Here is an 18,158-nt window from a genome sequence, read left to right as displayed (position 1 = left end):
AATTTTTTTGATAAATTGAAATATTAACAAAGAAATGCAAAAATAATTTTTTAATTTTTTAAAAATAATTTAATTATCTAATATTCATAAAATTGTAAAAAATGGAAGCAGGTTATTTGAATAATTAAAAACGGAGTAATTTAAAAATGGGTTATTAAAGTAACTTACCAAATGTTTTTATATTTATTTAAATTTCCATATCTGCACAAATTTAAACAATAAAAAAATGTCTAGTGTGTATTTTTACTGTAAATATACAATATAGAGGATTTGAAATTTTTACTCACGTATTTTTATTTTTATTTATTACTTCCTTACTTGTATAATCTTATACTTAATTTTATAATTTTAAATAAAATGAGTAATAGTAACCATAACATGTTACATAAAATCATCCGAATCATAGCCGGCTTCCGTATTCGCCGTCATTTTACTGTGAGAGAACAGCGCAGAGTAGCTCCTGAAAAATTTTTCATAAATATTATAATAATAATTGTAATATATTCTTATAAATAATATTTATTTAAATTAAAAATAAATTACTTGATTTCAGCTTCTTCTTCCCGCTGTTTCTTCTCAGCTTTTTCCTTCTCCCTCAACTCTCTCTGCAATTTCTTCTTGTCTTCCCGCTCGTTTCTGTCTCTTTGTTCGCGCAGCGCTCTCAAATTTGGGGTTTCAGAGCGCTTTGTTTTGTTGAGCCGATTCACGATCGTGTTAATCCGCTTGGGAACGTGAATTTTCCGAACCTCTTTTTCCTTGTGGAACCCGACTTGCCCCACTTCCATACCAGGAGTTTTTTTGAGATTAGCCCACATTGTGTACACAACGTCAATGTCGTTTACTTTGTTTCCTTCAATACTGTTCGCTTTCACTAGCTGGGCCGCGTCGTCTAACACTGAGCTTGGAACGTCATCAATACTTTGTCCCTGTTAATTAATAATTAATTAATTATTAATATTTGATAAATAATTTAAAGAAATTAAATAGATATTTTCTTCTTTAATTATAACTATTTTTCTTCTCGAAAGAAATAAATAAATAATTAAAAAAAGTTTGGAAAATCCAAATGAGCATGCCTTAATTTAAGCGCTCATGTCATACATAAATTCTTTAGATCATAACAAAAATTATTCGTTTTTAATTGGAATTTTCCCGCGAGTAGTATTATCCCCTCTGTAGGTCGAACTAAAGAAAAATTTTAACAGATGATAAAACAATTAGTAATTATACCATCATGTATGTATAGTTTCTGCTTGTTTATAGTTATTTCAATTCTGATTATGAAAAATAATATATATGGCTGCCGAAATCGCAGAAAAAGTCACCGAACTGACAATCGAAAAAAATTAACTGTATCGAAACGGAATTATTTTGACACGCAATTTTCACAAGGGTTTTGATAAACTTCCTCAGGAGTAAAACAAAAAAAAAATTAAATCGTGAAAGTGATTTTTGACAAAGTTGTGGTCTTATTCTTATGCGCTCTTATTCATTTAATTCATCAGAAAAACGAGTTTTTTCGGAGAAATCTTATTTAATCGATAAGAAAATTTTTTTAACGTGTTCTATAGTTACCATTATTTATTTCAATATGCTTTTTATCCATAATTTTTTAAATTATGAAAATCACGTTTTAATCGAAATCACGATTTTTAAGCGAGAGTAGAGCGCTTCGCGCTTAAGGCATGCAATTGACAATTTTTTAATAATTTTATAAATTACTAAATATATTTTAATTAAAAAACAAACTTTTTGATAATAATAAAATGAAGAAAAATTTTCTCAACAAAAAAAAAAATTGACGTAGAAATTGTCAAAAATTATAATTACAATTTTCTAAAAATAATTTATTTCTTAACTAAAATATATAAATAGTCAAGTGTCTGCTGAATTTAGATTTTTATTAATTTTAGATGTTATTTTAAAAGACGGAATGGGAAACTTGGGACGTCATCAATACTTTGTCCCTGTTAATTAATAATTAATTAATTAATTATTAATATTTAATAAATAATTTAAAGAGATTAAATAGGTACTTTCTTCTTCAATTATAACTATTTTTTTAGGTTATAAATACTTTAATTATTTTGAGAGTTTCTTTTAAATTTTTCTTTTTAAGAAGAAATAAATAAATAATAAAAATTGACATTTTTTTAATAATTTTATAAATTACTAAATATATTTTAATTAAAAGACAAACTTATTGATAATAATAAAATGAAGAATAATTTTTTTTAACAAAAAAATTAACATGTAGAAATTGTGAAAAATTATAATTACAATTTTGTAAAATAATTTATTTTTTAACTAAAATATATAAATAGTCAAGTGTCTGCTGAATTTAGATTTTTATTAATTTTAAATATAATTTTAAAAGAAGAAATGAGCTATAATTTTATTACTAAAGAAGAAATAAATTATAAGATAGTTAATTTTTATTAAGCTAATTAAAATGAGTAAATATTACCGGAGCAAGACGTAAATACACGTGAGCTGATGAAAATTTGTCGACATGAAACCAAACATCTTCTGGCCATCCCCATTTAATTAAATCTTCATCTGAAAATTAAAAAAAAAATTGTAAATTTTATTGATAAAAAAAAAAAATTTTTATTTAAGTATGATAAAAATAATTTAATAAAAAAAAATACTCAACAATTACAATACTTACTTTCATGTTTATCAACTCCCATAAACAAAACCACAGGTGGTTGAACAACTGAAAGAATATTTAAAGTAATTAAAAAAATTTTTAACACATTAAAAAATTACCAATTATAATTTTACAACAATATACAATATATATAATAGAAAAATAATAATTTTATAAAACATAACCTTACCATCACTTTCAAAATAATACACCATGTTTTTTAATTTATATTCCAAATAATGATTTCTTCCTTCCGTATGGAGAATTAATTTTCCATTAATTTATTGTTTACTCCTTACGCATTTAATTTTAAAAACACATTTAATTTGTTTTGAAAAATAACAAATTATAAAAATGAAATGTGTCATTTACACAGCACTGAAAAAAAAGTAAACAATATCGATTGTAGATAAGAAGAAATTATGAGAGAAGAAATCTATATTATCAGCGTTTATTATATATTTATTTTGATAACCCGGGAAAAAATGATCAGATCTGATCAGATATGAACAAGCATGAGTCTTCAGGCCTGATCAGATATGAAAAATGACCGGGTCTGATCAGACCTGGCCAGGCATGTTCATGTCTGATCAGATCTGTTCATGTCTGACTCGATCAGGTCCATAAAAGAAAAAAAAAAGACTGACATTTTACCTGTTGACCCAATGGCTTATCTTAACTCTAATGTACCTTTCAAACTACTTTAAGTAATTTAAATTTTATAGATGACTTATTCTTATAGTTAACGGAGTTCTATACTCAATTTATTAATTATTAATAATTAATTATACACAGTAAAAAATTTCGCGTCATTGCGTCAAAAAATTCTGTGTTAAAAATTTTTATGTTAAATATTTAACACTTTTTTGTATTGATTTAACAGAATAAATGTTAAATTTACACATAAAAGTGTTAAATATTTAACACAAAAATTTTTAACACTAAGATTTTTGACGCGATGACACAAAAGTTTTTACTGTGTATATTAGAGTAATTTATTTGGGACGGCTGTGTATTTTTTTCGCTCCATTAACATATGGTTCTATGTAAAGTAAAAAAAAATTTTTTCAAGGTTTATTCCGTAATTTTAATTTTATTATTTTCTTTTTAAAATTGAAGTTTTTTTTAATTAAAACGTATAGGAAATGAAGAATTATTTGTGTGTTCTACAATTCAGCAGCCTTTGACACTACTGCAATGGACCAAGGCGTAGCTTGAAAGACACCAGAAAGGACACCTTGAAAGGACTTATCGCTTATCGATATCAACTGATATATTTTGGTATTTTCATGCTATCAAATTCAAACTTTTACTAAATAATCTTATTTTTCGCGTATTCAATGGAACACAGTAAAAAATTTTATGTCATTGCGTCAAAATTAATTGTTAAAAATCATTGTTTTGGCATGGAAAATGAAAAGTTCATGCTTATATAAGCCGAAATTTTTGATGAAATTTGTACATTTAAAATTTATAGGGGGATAGAAACTGATGCGTCATACGGAACGTATTAATTTTAAAAATAGAACTGCAGTCTATATTTCGATAAAATTTTTCTTCCAGACTTAAAATATCATTTAAGAGGGCAAATCATGCATGAACAGTTCTTGTCAGCTGATATATAGAGTTTTAATCCTTATCTATTTTAGGCTAGATCAGACATGATCAGACATGGACAGGTCTGATCAGGTCTGAGCGTATTTAACGCTTCAGACATGAACAGGCATGGACAGTTCTGATCAGGTTTGAGCATATTTAATGCTTCAAACATGAACAGGCTTGATCAGATCTGATCAGGTCTGAGCGTATTTAATGCTTCAGACATGAACAGGCATGAACAGACATGAGCAGGCATGAACAGGCTTGATCAGGTCTGAGCGTATTTAACACTTCAGACATGAACAGGTCTGATCAGGCCTGATCATACATGAACAGGCCTGATCAGGTCGGATTTCAGCCATGATCAGATATGAACAGATCTGATCAGTCCTGATCATTTTTTCCCGGGTTTACACATAAAGTATTCTTAAGTCTTTATTAAAATTCTGAAGCAGGATCGAAAGTTCTACAGGCGTGCTAATTTCTATCTACAAATCAATTTCAAACTTGGATTGATCTCAAAATTAATTCATATTTGTGTCAAAATCTGAATTTCAATCTTAAATTCATTTTGAATCAGAATTTTTTTTTGCACGGGATGGTAGTCTATTCTGTAAGTATTTATGTGTAACATATGTGATTAAAATTTCAGAAGGCTCACGGGTTCCGGAGAAATTGTGTTGGCCGTCCGTAAAAATGGGTTAAAGTTTCTTTAAATAAAAAATCATAAAAAATCTTACCAAAATTTAATCTGAGAGAAATTCTTAGATACGTATTATACATTTAAAAAGTGTAAAAAAAATCGAATTTTCAAAAGTTACCAACTAGAATACACTCTTAATCAATTATAACTAATTAGTTATTTCATTCATTAAATTTTCATAATCAATTTTAATTTTTATGTATTTTAATAATTATTAAAAATAAACTTATGTCAGTAAAGTAAAATGATTATTATTATTATTATTATTATTATTATTATTATGTTATTAAATGCTCAGGGGGGTTGTCCCCGGAGTCCGATTCTCCGAGGGCCCAGCCTGAGCTCCATCCATTACTGCTGGACCACTCCGCACAACAAGGCGGTTAGTGATCACAGCAGGCCAAAGTCATTTTCCTAAGTAGACGGAGGGAACCTAGTATGACAGCCTTTTGCATCCTGACCGCCAAGAATTCAGCTTTTGATGAGCAAGCTGGAACTCTGGCAAGTGAGGATACAAAAGACTGTTTCATCCCTCCGAGGACGCCAACAATCAGGACGACGAGCTTGACACGGTAACCTGGGTAAAGTTTGCCAATTTCAAATAGGAGATCCTGATATATCTGTCTTTTGTGCTCTTCTTTGGCTGAGATGTTGTATTCAGCCGGGGCCGAGAACTCAATGACATAAATGTCACGAGTGGCCTTGTCGAAGAGCACAATATCAGGTTTGTTGTGATCGATCCGCCGGGTTGTTGCAAATCGCATGTTCCAGTAAATTTTGCAACTGTCATTCTCAACAACTTGGGGAATATCTCCTGGTAGATAAGGCAGCACTGGTGTCATATCAATACCGTAGTAATGACGAAGATAGTAGTACAGTACTCTCAGGGCAGCGTTGTGACGCTGGATATATGTACCTCTCGCCAACACAGGACATGCCGACAAAAGGTGCATGAGCGTCTCCGGATGTTGATTACACATCCTACATGACGTGTCCAGAAGCTGCACCTGGAGCACCTTGCTACGGTATTCTAGAGTGTTAATGACACCATCTTGGCAGGCAAATATGAACCCTTCAGTCTCGGACATCAGGCCAGCTGACTTTAAGAAGGAAAACGTCAGCTGGGTGGACAAGCCATGATCACGCACGTGTTTGAAGAACACGCTGTGCATGGACTTGTCCATCAGTTCGCCTAGGAGTAGTTTTTCCTCGGCGTTCCTGATGACGCTCTTGAATTCCTCCTTTCGGAGTTCCATAAGAGCGTTTATCTCTCCAAGACCAAGGGTTCTTGCTGCATATATAGCTGCCTTATACAAGAACGACCCCTTATGCGCATTCTCATGTTTATGAACAATTTGCATAAGAAAGTCATCCTCATCTGCAGTGAAATTGACAACTTCGTGTGTTAAACCCAGGACTAAACGATCGTGAAGCCGCTCCAAGCTCTGCAAACCTCTCCCACCGATCGACCGGGAGAGGTATAATCTGGCGACTGATGAATTGGGGTGCATGCTCCGGTTCATGTTGATAGTCTTACGGGTTCTGATGTCGAGATCTCGCAGATCCTTTCGGGCCCATTTTAAGACACCGAAAGAGTATAGTAAGACTGGGACAGCGAGCGTGTTAGTAGCGGAGACTTTATTTTTGCCGGAAAGTTCGGAGGACCAAATTTTCCGGAGTCTCCTAACATACTCGCTACGGAGAGTTGCTTGGACTTCGGAGACCGCATGCATGCGGTGCTCTTCCATTCCTAGATATCTATACAACTCTCCGGCGTCTAATTGTCTTAAAACGCTCCCATCTACCAACTCGACATCATCACCCGTAACAGAGCACTTACCCCTCGCCAGATGTACGACCGCACACTTGTCCAACCCAAAAGACATTCCGGCATCCCGCGTGTACTCTGCTACGATGTTAAGGGCCGCCTGTAGATGATCTTCATCAGCACTATACAGCTTCAGGTCATCCATATAAAGCAGATGGGTAATCGAGTATTTTCGATCACCCGGAGGCCCCACAGAGTACCCACGAGTTTTACGGAGAGCAACAGATATAGGCAGCAGTGAGATGCAAAACAGCAGAGGGCTCAAGGAATCACCTTGGAAGACCCCTCGTTTGTACTCTACAACTCCGGTTATGTGCAATGCGTTTCCACTTCCAATGTGAAAACGCGTTCGCCAGAGCTGCATTGTACGCCGAATGCATTCCACTATTTCAGGATTGACCCCCAGGCATTTGAGGAGATATAAAATCAACTCATGAGAAGTTGAGTCAAATGCCTTGCGATAGTCGATCCAGGCCATTGACAGGTTGCGTTGATAGTAGATCGCATCTTGTGTGACACATCGATCAACTATCAAGTTCTCTTTGCAACCTGACAGGCCTCTTTTGCTGCCACGCTGTTCATATATCTGTTGCCATACAGGTTCTATCTCCTGCAAAATACGGTTGTTTAAAATTTTTGTAAAAATTTTATAAACCGCATTCAAGCAGGTGATAGGCCTGTAATTCTTTGGGTCAGACAAGTCACCTTTTTTTGGTATCAGTACGGTTCGCCCTTCCACGAGCCAGTCTGGAATCGGTTCGTCAGCTCTAATGTACGATGTAAATATACGGGCCAGATGGAGGTGGGTAGAAGTAAACTTCTTCCACCAAAAGACATTTATGCCATCTGGTCCCGGGGCAGCCCAATTTTTGCTGCCATTTAGAGCTGAGCGAACTTCATTCACACTGACTGCAGGGCTCTCTTCATCAGCATTCTGTCTACGGTGTTCCCGACAGAATGCTTTAAAGTCGTCCAGAGCTGGAGTATTGGCGTTCACGTTTGGTTGATCTCCATACAACTCAGTCCAAAAAGCTTCCACCCGCTCAGGTGTTGGATAATTCCCGGTAACATCGGTCTTTGGTGTCAGAAAGCGTGAAGGGCTGGATCGAAACAACGAGTTGTCGACCAACCGCTTCAGCCTTTTCTCTAGTGACTTTTGGCAGTCACTAGAGCCCGCAATTTATTGAGAGACTCTTCCTTGATGACAAGAAGAGTACTCTTATTCAGTGTGTGATGACGCCACCGAAGTTCAGCAGCAATGCGCCGAATTCGGGGCGTGTATGCTCTTTGAGTTGTTTCAAACTCAATCACACACTGAATGCGGGAGACCTGTTTCCGGGATCTGTCAATTTTGAGTCCAAGTTGTGAGATGCGCTGTCTCAACCTTGCCTCGATCGAGAGACAATGTCTCTCTCTCGGAAAAGCCGAAACTGCTGCACCATACACAACCTGGCTCACAGTGAGCAGGGTGGAATCCTCCAGGATGTTTGCACGGAGATCTTCATTTACCGCTTCTAGCTGTTGTTGGGAGTAAGTTATCTTTTTAGATATACTTACTTGCCGTCCTATAAAGGGATTGTTGTCATCCAAGGAGGAACGGCGTCGCTCTTGGTGTAATTGCGCCGGAAAGGAAAGTCTATTAGACTGCCTTCTATCCGGCACAAGCGATCTTCTATTACGCCGAAGATAAGCGGCATAATTACGCAGGTGTTTAGGCGTAAAATGCTCTAGCTCCGGATGCATATCACTCCAAAGAGTGTGCATCCGGGCCATATAACCGCTCACCCCCGGCTCGCTACGTTGGTAGCACACCAGGAGGTCGACTCGTAGTTCCTCCGTCCACTTAAAGAAAGTCCTTAAAGCGCCAGGGTCGTCATCGTTCATCGGGTCCGGCGTGCTCCTCCCACCTGATGAATGGTCCTCATCCGAAAAGGACCGGTTGTGGGGAGCACTTCTGAGATTACGCCTTGTTGTAACTCAGTATTTCAATGCAGTGGGTAGTTGGCCCACTGCATCGGCTACGTCGTTCGCCTACAGACCTGGTGTTATGGTCTGCGTTTCCCGCGATGCGCCGCTTGGAGGCCACGTAGCAAGCATAGCTTATTATTATTATTATTATTATTATTATTATTATTATTATTATTATTATTATTATTATTATTATTATTATTATTATTATTATATTTATTAGTTCAAGTTGTACAGTTTTTAACGATTTTACATTCCCATTCCAAAAAGCACTTTATCTTACTTTGTTATACGTAGATTAGTTTAATTATTTACTTTAATACTTATATATGACTAGAGAACAGTTTTACATTCATAATAAAATCATATGTTACTCCATAAGCTACACAGAAAGAAAGGTTCACTTGAGCCAAGAAAATATTTTTCTTCATAATTATTTACTTGGGCGAAAAAAATTTTTTTTTTTGACACAAGAAATTTTACTTATTTCAACAAATCAATGCCTTTACTTCAAGAAATACGTTTCTTGATCCAAGACAATTTATTTAAGTCAAGAAAATTTTCTTGTTTTGAGAAAATTTCTCTCTTGCTCCAAAAAATTAAGTTCTTGACAGTAGTAAATTTTCTTTACGTATTGTTCGTTACGTATTGTGGCAAACTACTCTGTTGCGCCGTGTTCAGCCAACGTGTTGTCCTGCCATTTCACTCTACGGATGTATAAATACAGTGTCACATGTCATTGCTACTAACTTGAGTATTTGTTTACAAATACTAGTCTAGTGTTCATAATTTCTCTAAACTTAATCACTCTAATCCATTGATCTTTTATGATTATTTAAATCAATTATTTTGCAAAACATATTAAAGTTATTGATATTATGAATATGTGTATCTGGTATGTCGGTTTCACATGACATTTGTGTTCGTTGTAAAGGAGCATTAAAAACTCCGTACATCTGTGATGAGTGTGGTAAAACTTTTTATCAAAGTTGTGTAAAAGATTACATAAAGAGTTAACAAGAAACACATTGTTGCAAAAAGAAGTTTGGGTATTTGTTAAAGAAAACACAAACCAAAGTCATTGATACGCTAGAAACAGCAATCAGAAACTCTAGATTTCGTTTAACCACTCTACGATCAGCCTCATCAAACAATTCGTCGATAGCTAGCTTCAAGTCTTTAGATTCTCCGCTATCTGTTCAAAACCAATTATCTTCTTCAAGATCCCAGTCAGAGTTCTTATCACCAGTGTGTAACGGGTTCTTTTTGACGTATTTTTACCCCCAGCTCGATTTAAATCTAAATTAATTAAACTCGAAAATTTAATTATAATCATCAAAAACAGAACCTCTTTATTCTAATAAACAAAACATTAAATTTATACATTTTACAATAACGGCGATTAATTAAACAAAACCTATACATACACGGCGTTTACTAATATCATTACCGACTTCGGTAATATCATACTCCCGTTGTTTACAAAAACGCGTCGCTAATTCCCTTCCGTCGGCTCTCTGGTGCCCGATTCCTGACGGGTGACTAGTGCCGCCCCGCAGGCCCTACTTCGCGTTTCCCAAGGGGAGAGTGAATAAAATCCACCTCGCCCCACCTAATCGGCTGTGGTTGCCACCTTTTGGCTGAAGGCCTCCAGGTGGAGAGTTACCTTTTCTCGTAGGAGATCAAGTTCACTTACCTGTGGTAGTCCGCACCAGGTAGAGTGGACCCTCTTCTAATTCCTCGGCCAGAAGTCTCAAGACGAGAAATTAACCCCAGAGAAAGGTTGCTCAACGGCGGATAATTTTCGGGCTTTACCAACCCGAAAATTATTACTAACAGCGAAAATTATTGGCGAATTATCGCCACCTATCGCTCGCCGTCGAACTTCGGGAAATTCCCGAAAGTTTCTAAGTTTTTATTTAAATTCATTCAATCAATTTAACAGATTTCATAAATTCCAATTAAAATACATTTCCATACAAATTCATCCACGACACTTAGAAAATAATCTTCATACAAAATAAATAATTTTCGTAAAATTATTTTCCCATACTAAATAGTCGCTGGGACTTAGATATTAATTATTAATTGGATATTTCGAATTTATTCGAAATATTTTAATCACTTATTAATTTCAGATAAAGTCTATTTTTGTTCTTTGAAAGAACAAAAATTATCACGACGCGGTTTCGCTTATATTAGCTCGGCGATTTTTACTGCGAGCGAACAAGCGACGCCATCTATCGCGACGATGGCGAACTAACAAATTCCTTTTTTACTTTTCAACGTCGTTTCCAATGATTATTAATAATTAATTAATAACAAATAAAAATAATAATAACCAATAATAATTAATAATTAACAAAATAATTCAACTCATAAACAAAACTAAAACTAAATACATAAATGCCGTAGCACGGGCAGTCGACGCGGTCGCGGTAGCGATAGCTTGCTCGGTCCGTCGATGAGGCCCGCGGTGCCGTCGCTCGTCACACCCCTCCGCCTCCCCGCTTATAATACCTTCTTCACAAGTGTCACCAATATTTGTTCAGTCTCCGACTAGTGATAGTGTTTTCACTCCCCTAGTACTCCTAGAGAAACGAATACTATAATGACTGAATCTGCTCAGAAATCTACACAGGTATCACTATTCTATTGAAATTTAACTGGCCATTCAAAATTAATTTGTTTCACTTATAATTCATTTCTTGTCAATTATGTTTTATTAAAGTATCTAAATATAATTTTGAAGCCAAAAAAACGATAAAAAATTAACCAATTAGTTTATTAAAAGCCATCAAGTTGAAAAAATAATTTTCTTGTTGATGTTTTTCAAATATCTTCAAATCCACGAGTCTAAAGATGTGAAACGAAAAAATTTTATTTATTAGCATAATTAAAACTTTAAAATTATTAAATTTTAAAGTGGAAAGTTAAAAAGAAATTTAATAAAAAACATTTTGATTGACCAAGTGAAATATTTAAATTTATTTAAGATAAGAAAGTAATTAACAGCATTTCAAAGTACTTAAAACTTCAATTTTTTAATAATTCATATTCGTTGTTTACTAAAAAAAAGTAATTATGCTAAGAATATACATTTTGCAATAACATCAAGCAAATGTGATTCTAAATTAAATTTAAATATCTGTTTCTTAAATTAAAAAATCATCCATCTGTACTAATAAGACTACGTAAGAAATAAGATCAAATATACTTTTCTGTCACTTTTAATTTCTTACCTTTACAACTTACGAGCGATAAGTTATATTAATACCGGTGGAATTTAAAAGCGTTTATTACTTTATAGAGTTTATAATATCGCGCGATCAAGTCACATTGTGATTGAAGATAAGTGTAATCTGTAACACCACTCCAGTGTACACGGAAAAAAATTTCTGGGAAAATTTACGATACAACTATTGTAAAGCTGGACTATACTTTTATTACTATTAATTTTCAAATATTTTAGAAGAAAATTTACTATTTATTCATAAAATTTTAAAACTTACTATTGTAAAAAGTAAGAGATTAAAATTTCCAGTGCTGCCTCTGTATCTTTCCAATAGATCTATAACAAATTTTACAATAGTTGAATTGGAATGTTTCTCAACTAGTGTGAGCGATGGTCGTGCACAACGCTAGACTCCGAGTTTATGTAAATGTTTAAGGAAACGGGTGCTAGTTTACCTCGGATAGCCTAGAGGGAGAGTCTCTGGCTGCCAAATAAAGAATTCTAGGTTCCCCGGATAAGACGAAGATTCTTATTTCTTTTTTCGGTGACTGTATAGGTTCCAATTAGTCCAACCTTCTATCTCTCTCCCTCCCTAAAATTTCTTTTAAAAAAATCTTGTGTCAATTTTTACAATAGTTGAATTGTAAATTTTACAAACACATATTGTATAATTTGCTCTATATTATTCGACTTTTTAAGTTTCTTGGTAGCCTTGTTTGTAGGATAAAATTTACAATAGTAGATCATAAAAATTACTGAATGAGAAGTATAGTCCACCGTTACTATTTAATTTAATAAAAATTACGATAGTGAAATAGTAAAAATTCCTTCAATTTTCTTACCGTGTAAAAATTACTTTTACTAAATTCGTAATTTTGATCAATTACGATTAGCGATTAATAATAAAATGTGGAAACAATATAAAATTGTTTTGATTTTTCAATTAACTTGGTTGATGTTAGAATTAAAAACTCCAACTGCGTTTCCCGTTTTTGGATCGAGTGACGACATCTTTGCGCAAGAAGTTCCAATTAACGACCCAGGAGTCCAAAAAATCAACGATGCTACCATTCTAAACATAAAAAGGAGGTACATAAGTGACAGAGAACTTATTTTAGTGAAAATTTACAAAGCGACGCATCAAGTTTTTACCGGGAACAAGTATGTCCTTCATTTGGCAGTCGGTGAAACCAATTGTGTTAAAGGTGATTTTGGGAAAAAGTGTAAGTTGGACGTAACACGCCCGCTCAAAACTTGTTCCGCTAGAGTTTGGGATCTTCGACCTTATGCGCTCAGGATGAAAACTGATTTTCAATGCGAACCTACTGTCAATTATCGTTATGAAATAGTTTAATTAGTTTACAGTTTTATCAGAGGGTAATTTTTGTGAAATGAAAAATAAAACAATTTAATTCGTCTAGTTTGAGGTTTCGTTGCTCTCAAAGTAAATTTTATGCAAAAATTACGAACTTTAATTTTTACCTTCTTTAAATTTGAATTCATTTTTGAACTAATAAAAATATAGTTATTTTTTATTTATTTTAAGTCGCTCTACTATTTATTTAAATGATTTTGTTACTGACGATTAAATAAGAGTGAAAAAACTCAAGCATGCACTGATTTTTGAATGCTGCTAAATTGAAACTTCAAAATATTGTAAGTAATTAATATTTGATACTAAAATGACAACAAATTTGACATTTTACAGAATTTAAGGGGGATGGCCACTGTGAAATTTCAAAAAATAAAATTTTTTTTTTATTTTACTAAATCCAAATTTATAGATTCAAAAATATGTATCTAGAGTTTGGTATCAAAATTCCGAATATTTTCCGAGTTAGGGGAGGGTGGGGCAAGACGGCCCACCTCAAAAATTGACCAAAAATTTATTTTTTTTCTAATTTTTTTGTTAATCACCACAAATTCGGGTTATTGATGCAATTTTAGCCCTATGCGTGAAAACAAAAGCAAAATAAGCCACTAAAAAGTTCTAAAAAAGAAGTTATCTTATAATTTCATGACCTAATCATGATTAATAAAGTAAAAATCATATTTTTCAGCTGATTTGATAGATTTAGGGCAAAATAGACTATTTGAAGAAAATGTAAATAACAATAACAAATTTTTTATTTAATAGAAAAATAACAATTATTAAGATAAGTTATTTCATTAATTAACAATTCGTAGTGAATTCAATTAATTTGTTACATTAACCAACAAGACAATTATTATTATATATAATACTAGCTGTTACCCGCCCGCTTCGCTGGGCACTTTATAGAATTGTATTTTTAGATCTAGACTTGAAATTTAATTGAAGTATTTTTAACTTCCCGCTAAGAAAATAAGTGAAGTTAAAATTTATCTACCTTCAAGTGCGACGAATTTTTCTGTTACTTAAAATTATCTTAGTTACATCCATTTTTTATAGAAAACAAATTTAATATGTTTTTTACAAATTCTATTTAAATAAGTATACACGAAGATTTCTACCAAATTTGAAGTCTGTAGGAACTATAGCTAGAAAATTTGAAATTTTAATTGTTAATATCTACCCCTGCAATCCTTATTTAGGTCGTATTGTCGTAAAATCCTCATTTAGATTACTTCTACATCACACATAGAAGACTCCTACCAAATTTTGGAGTCTGTAGAAGCTATAGCTCGGAAATTTACAATTTTCATTGTTAACACCCACCCCCGCTATCCATGTTGGGAGTAGATTGTCATAAAATCCGCTCTCAGATCATTTCTCCATCACATACAGAAGATTTTTACCAAATTTGGACCTTATAGGAGCTATAGCTCGGAAATTTTAAATTTTCATTGTTGACATTCACCCCCGCAACCCCCTGTGGGAGTGAGATATATCATTTAGAGTTATTATAAATGAATCCTCACAATATTCACAAATGTAATTATCGGTACTGTACTTGGTAATAGGTTTGTAGGAAAAATCATTCCCGAGTAAAAATGAAATTATTATTTTTTACGAAAAAATAATAAATTTCGTTCGACCGCCGCACCACCGCTGCACCACCGCCGTTTGGCGGACTATTACGCCGCACGCTAAAAATTTACTCCCCCTAGCATCGCCGCACTACCGCTGCACCACCGCCGCACCAATGCTGAATCATACCTACAATTTCACAAAAAATGGTATCATAATTAATTTATCACGCAATAATTAATTAATAAATAATGTGACTAGAAATCTTTATGTAAGACCTATTGATCAACCTCCTTTTAATCGAATGCCTAATATTAAAAAAAAAAATTTTTTTTAAATCAGGCCAAAGCACCGCGAAATTATTGATTTTTTTAGTCGTATTGTTGATGTAGATTTTTAATTTCGTCCTCGGGTTGCACAGAAGCGGTACGCCTATCGAAATACTCTGAAAGAATTTTAAAAATTGAACTGTGATGGGATTCGAACCTGGATCGTCTGCATGGAAGTCTCGAACATTGCCAACTACACTGCAAGCCATACTTAACTTAAAAAATTTAGTTAAGCTATTTGAATGATCAACGAATATATTATTTCAATGTATATACCATCAAACAGTGGTATGGTGCAGCGGTGGTGCAGCGGTGGTGCGGCGGTCGAACGAAATTTATTATTTTTTCGTAAAAATTAATAATTTTATTTTTACCCGGGCGCGTCACAGCTGTGGTGCGGCGGTGGTGCGGCGAATAAAAATTTATTTACTTGTCACGGCGCTGGTGCGGCGGTAGTGCGGCGAATAGATAAATTCTTTACTTGTCACAGCGGTGGTGCGGCGGTGATACGGCACTTATAAAATAACCAAAATTGTCACGGCTGTAGTGCAGCGGTGGTGCGGCGCTTAAAAAGCCGTGCAGCGGTGTTGCGGCGGTGGTGCGGCGGAATTCTGTTTTTACTCGGGTTTCACTCAATTTTTTTTTCTGTAAAAGTAGGGGAACGATTGGTATTATGTTAGCAATAGTTTTTCTGAGTAATATAAAAGTGAATGCAGATGTCCAGGAGAGAAATAAAAACATTTTTGACGTGAGAAACAACTTTGCCACGAAAAAAAAAAAAATTTTTTTTTTCATCATTTTTTGGAGATGGGCCATCTGCCCCCAAAAAAAAAAAAAAATTTTATTTGGACTTGGAAAAATTCCGGTGAATTAAGTCAAAGTTGGACGAGAGTAAATCCACTTGATAGTAGAAAGCCACAAAAAATAAAAACCGGCTTAGGTGGGCCGTCTTGCCCCACCCTCCCCTGTAGTCATTTTTGTGACAGCGCGTCCAATGACTTTACACGCGCGGCACTCCGACGAAAACGCGTTTTTGTCGAAGCAACTTTTTTTGAACTGATGAGAACTGTAATTTTCATAAATATGAACCGATTTGCAACTTTTTTTTTCCCCCCATATTCGTCTATTCAGTAGCTATAGTTGCACGTAGAGGATTTTGGAAATTTTGATTTTTAAGATTTTTTAGGGCTGTTTGAATCCAAAAAAATGAGGAAAAAAAAAACGAAAAAATTTTTAATATGTCGCCATTTTTTTTTAAATCCAAATTTTCAAAATCTCCTACGTGCAATGATAACCACATTCATGCAGATTACAACGCTCTTTCGTTTTTTTGTTTTAGATAATCCGTTTTTGAGTTAGAGATCGCATCATGGAGGGGGAAATTTTTTGGGTGCTCCAAAAAAATGCTAATAACTTTGTAACAACATGATATTTTTTGATAAAAATTTAGAAGAATAATCTTTAATGTATCCCGAGTCGAAAAAATGAACTTACATGAGCTTAAATCAATTGTTTTAGTATAGCAATTAAGTTCATTTAAGTTAATTTTTTCAACTCGGGATACTTTATAAAACAAAAAAAACCCTATTCCCAAATTCCTTTATTATCTCAGTCAAAAAAATTCCTGGAAATCACCTATTTTTTCGATCCTCACAGTGGCCATCCCCCTTAATATAAAAATTAAATTATTATAAGAACATTTCATATGTACGAATTTTTGAGAATTTTTAACTTCCCACTAAGAAAATTTTCACAAATTTTCACAAATCGGGAAGTTATCGGTTTTACCCCGTTTTGCAGAAATCGAATTCATATCAGATCTCGACGTTCTGAGGTCTTAGGAAGCTTCCCTGGTTACTCTCGCGAGAGTGTCACTATGTCTGTATGTATGTATGTGTGTGTAAGTATGTAAACCTCCTATAACTTTTGAACGGTTCGACCGATTTCATCGCAGTTGGTGCCATTCAAAAGAGTTTGGCCAAACTTAGATTTTGAATACAATTTAGACGGATTCGGTCTGGTAGATTTTGAGAAATCTCCAAAAAATACAAAAAAAATTTTTTTGCAATGTGGTTTTTTTGGAATAACTTTTAAACGGCTTTATCGATCGACTCCAAAAACTTCAGCTTTTAAACTTGAAAAACCAAGTCGATCGTCACCAGCCAATCCGGTCAAAATCGGTTGATTAGCTCAAGAGATATCGTGAACGAAAAATTTCAAAAAAAGTTTTTTGACATTTCTTTTCGGATCGTTTTTGATGAAATGATATAATTATAAGAACTCAAAAAGTCATGTCAATCTTTTACAAGAACGTCAAAATCGATTAATTGGTTCGTGAGTTATCGTTGTTGAAAAAATTTGGAAAAATTGAATTTTTCAAATTTCTCCAAAATTTTCGGTCTGATCAATTTGTGTTTAAAAGTAAATCATAGGGTTTGAAAAAGTGCGTTGAATGCTGCCAACCGCGTCAAAATCGGTTGATTAATTCGAAAGTAATGAAATTTGAATTAAAAATTTTAAAAATAGTAGTTTATATTAAATTTTCTATTATTAAATTTCTAATATTAAATTTTCATCAGACTTGAGCTTGAAGAGCTCAAAAGCATAGAACATCTAACTCTTTGAGCTTGGAGAGCTCGAAATAACACTTAAATTGTATTTTTGAGCTCGAAGAGCTCAAAAATGTCATAACTGCAATTTCAAGCACCGAGAATGAAACTAGCGGGAAGTTGCAGGGATTGCCTGCAGGGTCAACCGTTTTCCTAATTTTTAACTTCCCGCTAAGAAAATTGAAATGCAATGATGTCCATATGTGTGTGTGTGTGTGTGTGTGAAAAAAAATTACCTTGAAAAAAAATAACTTGAATCAATTAATTCAATATTTCTTCTTAAA

At 33.7% G+C, this 18,158-nt stretch overlaps 2 protein-coding genes across 3 annotated transcripts; one reads left to right on the top strand and one right to left on the bottom strand.

The window, feature by feature from the left end:
• Positions 1-269: 269 nt before the first annotated feature.
• On the bottom strand, positions 270-3,011 carry LOC123268697 (coiled-coil domain-containing protein 25). 2 transcript variants are annotated; one of them, XM_044734024.1, is made up of 6 exons: positions 2,844-3,011; positions 2,672-2,719; positions 2,468-2,559; positions 544-926; positions 340-460; positions 270-297 (listed from the first exon to the last, which is right to left on the bottom strand). In XM_044734024.1, the coding sequence occupies exons 1-5, from the start codon at positions 2,866-2,868 to the stop codon at positions 382-384; spliced, it is 627 nt and encodes a 208-aa protein (XP_044589959.1). In that variant the 5' UTR covers positions 2,869-3,011; the 3' UTR covers positions 270-297; positions 340-381. The 2 variants fall into 2 exon arrangements, with proteins under 2 accessions (XP_044589959.1, XP_044589958.1); XM_044734023.1 differs by lacking the exon at positions 270-297 and having other exon boundaries at positions 338-460.
• Positions 3,012-12,941: 9,930 nt separating this feature from the next.
• Positions 12,942-13,340, top strand: LOC123269751. Its single transcript, XM_044735587.1, has one exon. It carries the CDS (start codon positions 12,942-12,944, stop codon positions 13,338-13,340), a length of 399 nt encoding a protein of 132 aa, XP_044591522.1.
• Positions 13,341-18,158: the final 4,818 nt, after the last annotated feature.

The sequence above is a fragment of the Cotesia glomerata genome, linkage group LG7 (assembly GCF_020080835.1).
Source record: "Cotesia glomerata isolate CgM1 linkage group LG7, MPM_Cglom_v2.3, whole genome shotgun sequence".
Lineage (NCBI taxonomy): Eukaryota > Metazoa > Arthropoda > Insecta > Hymenoptera > Braconidae > Cotesia > Cotesia glomerata.
Note: the sequence above shows the minus strand (reverse complement) of the source record. Positions and strands in the feature narration are given on the sequence as shown.

Bases quoted from the DNA above. Each gene is read 5' to 3' on its own strand.
- LOC123268697 (XM_044734024.1), bottom strand. From the start codon at position 2,868: ATGGTGTATTATTTTGAAAGTGATG. The intron at 2,560-2,671 runs GTAAGTATTGTA...TTTAATTTTCAG, and splicing joins GGGAGTTGATAAACATGAAA to ATGAAGATTTAATTAAATGG. The intron at 461-543 runs GTAATTTATTTT...AAAATTTTTCAG, and splicing joins GAAGAAGAAGCTGAAATCAA to GAGCTACTCTGCGCTGTTCT.
- LOC123269751 (XM_044735587.1), top strand. From the start codon at position 12,942: ATGTTAGAATTAAAAACTCCAACTGCGTTTCCCGTTTTTGGATCGAGT.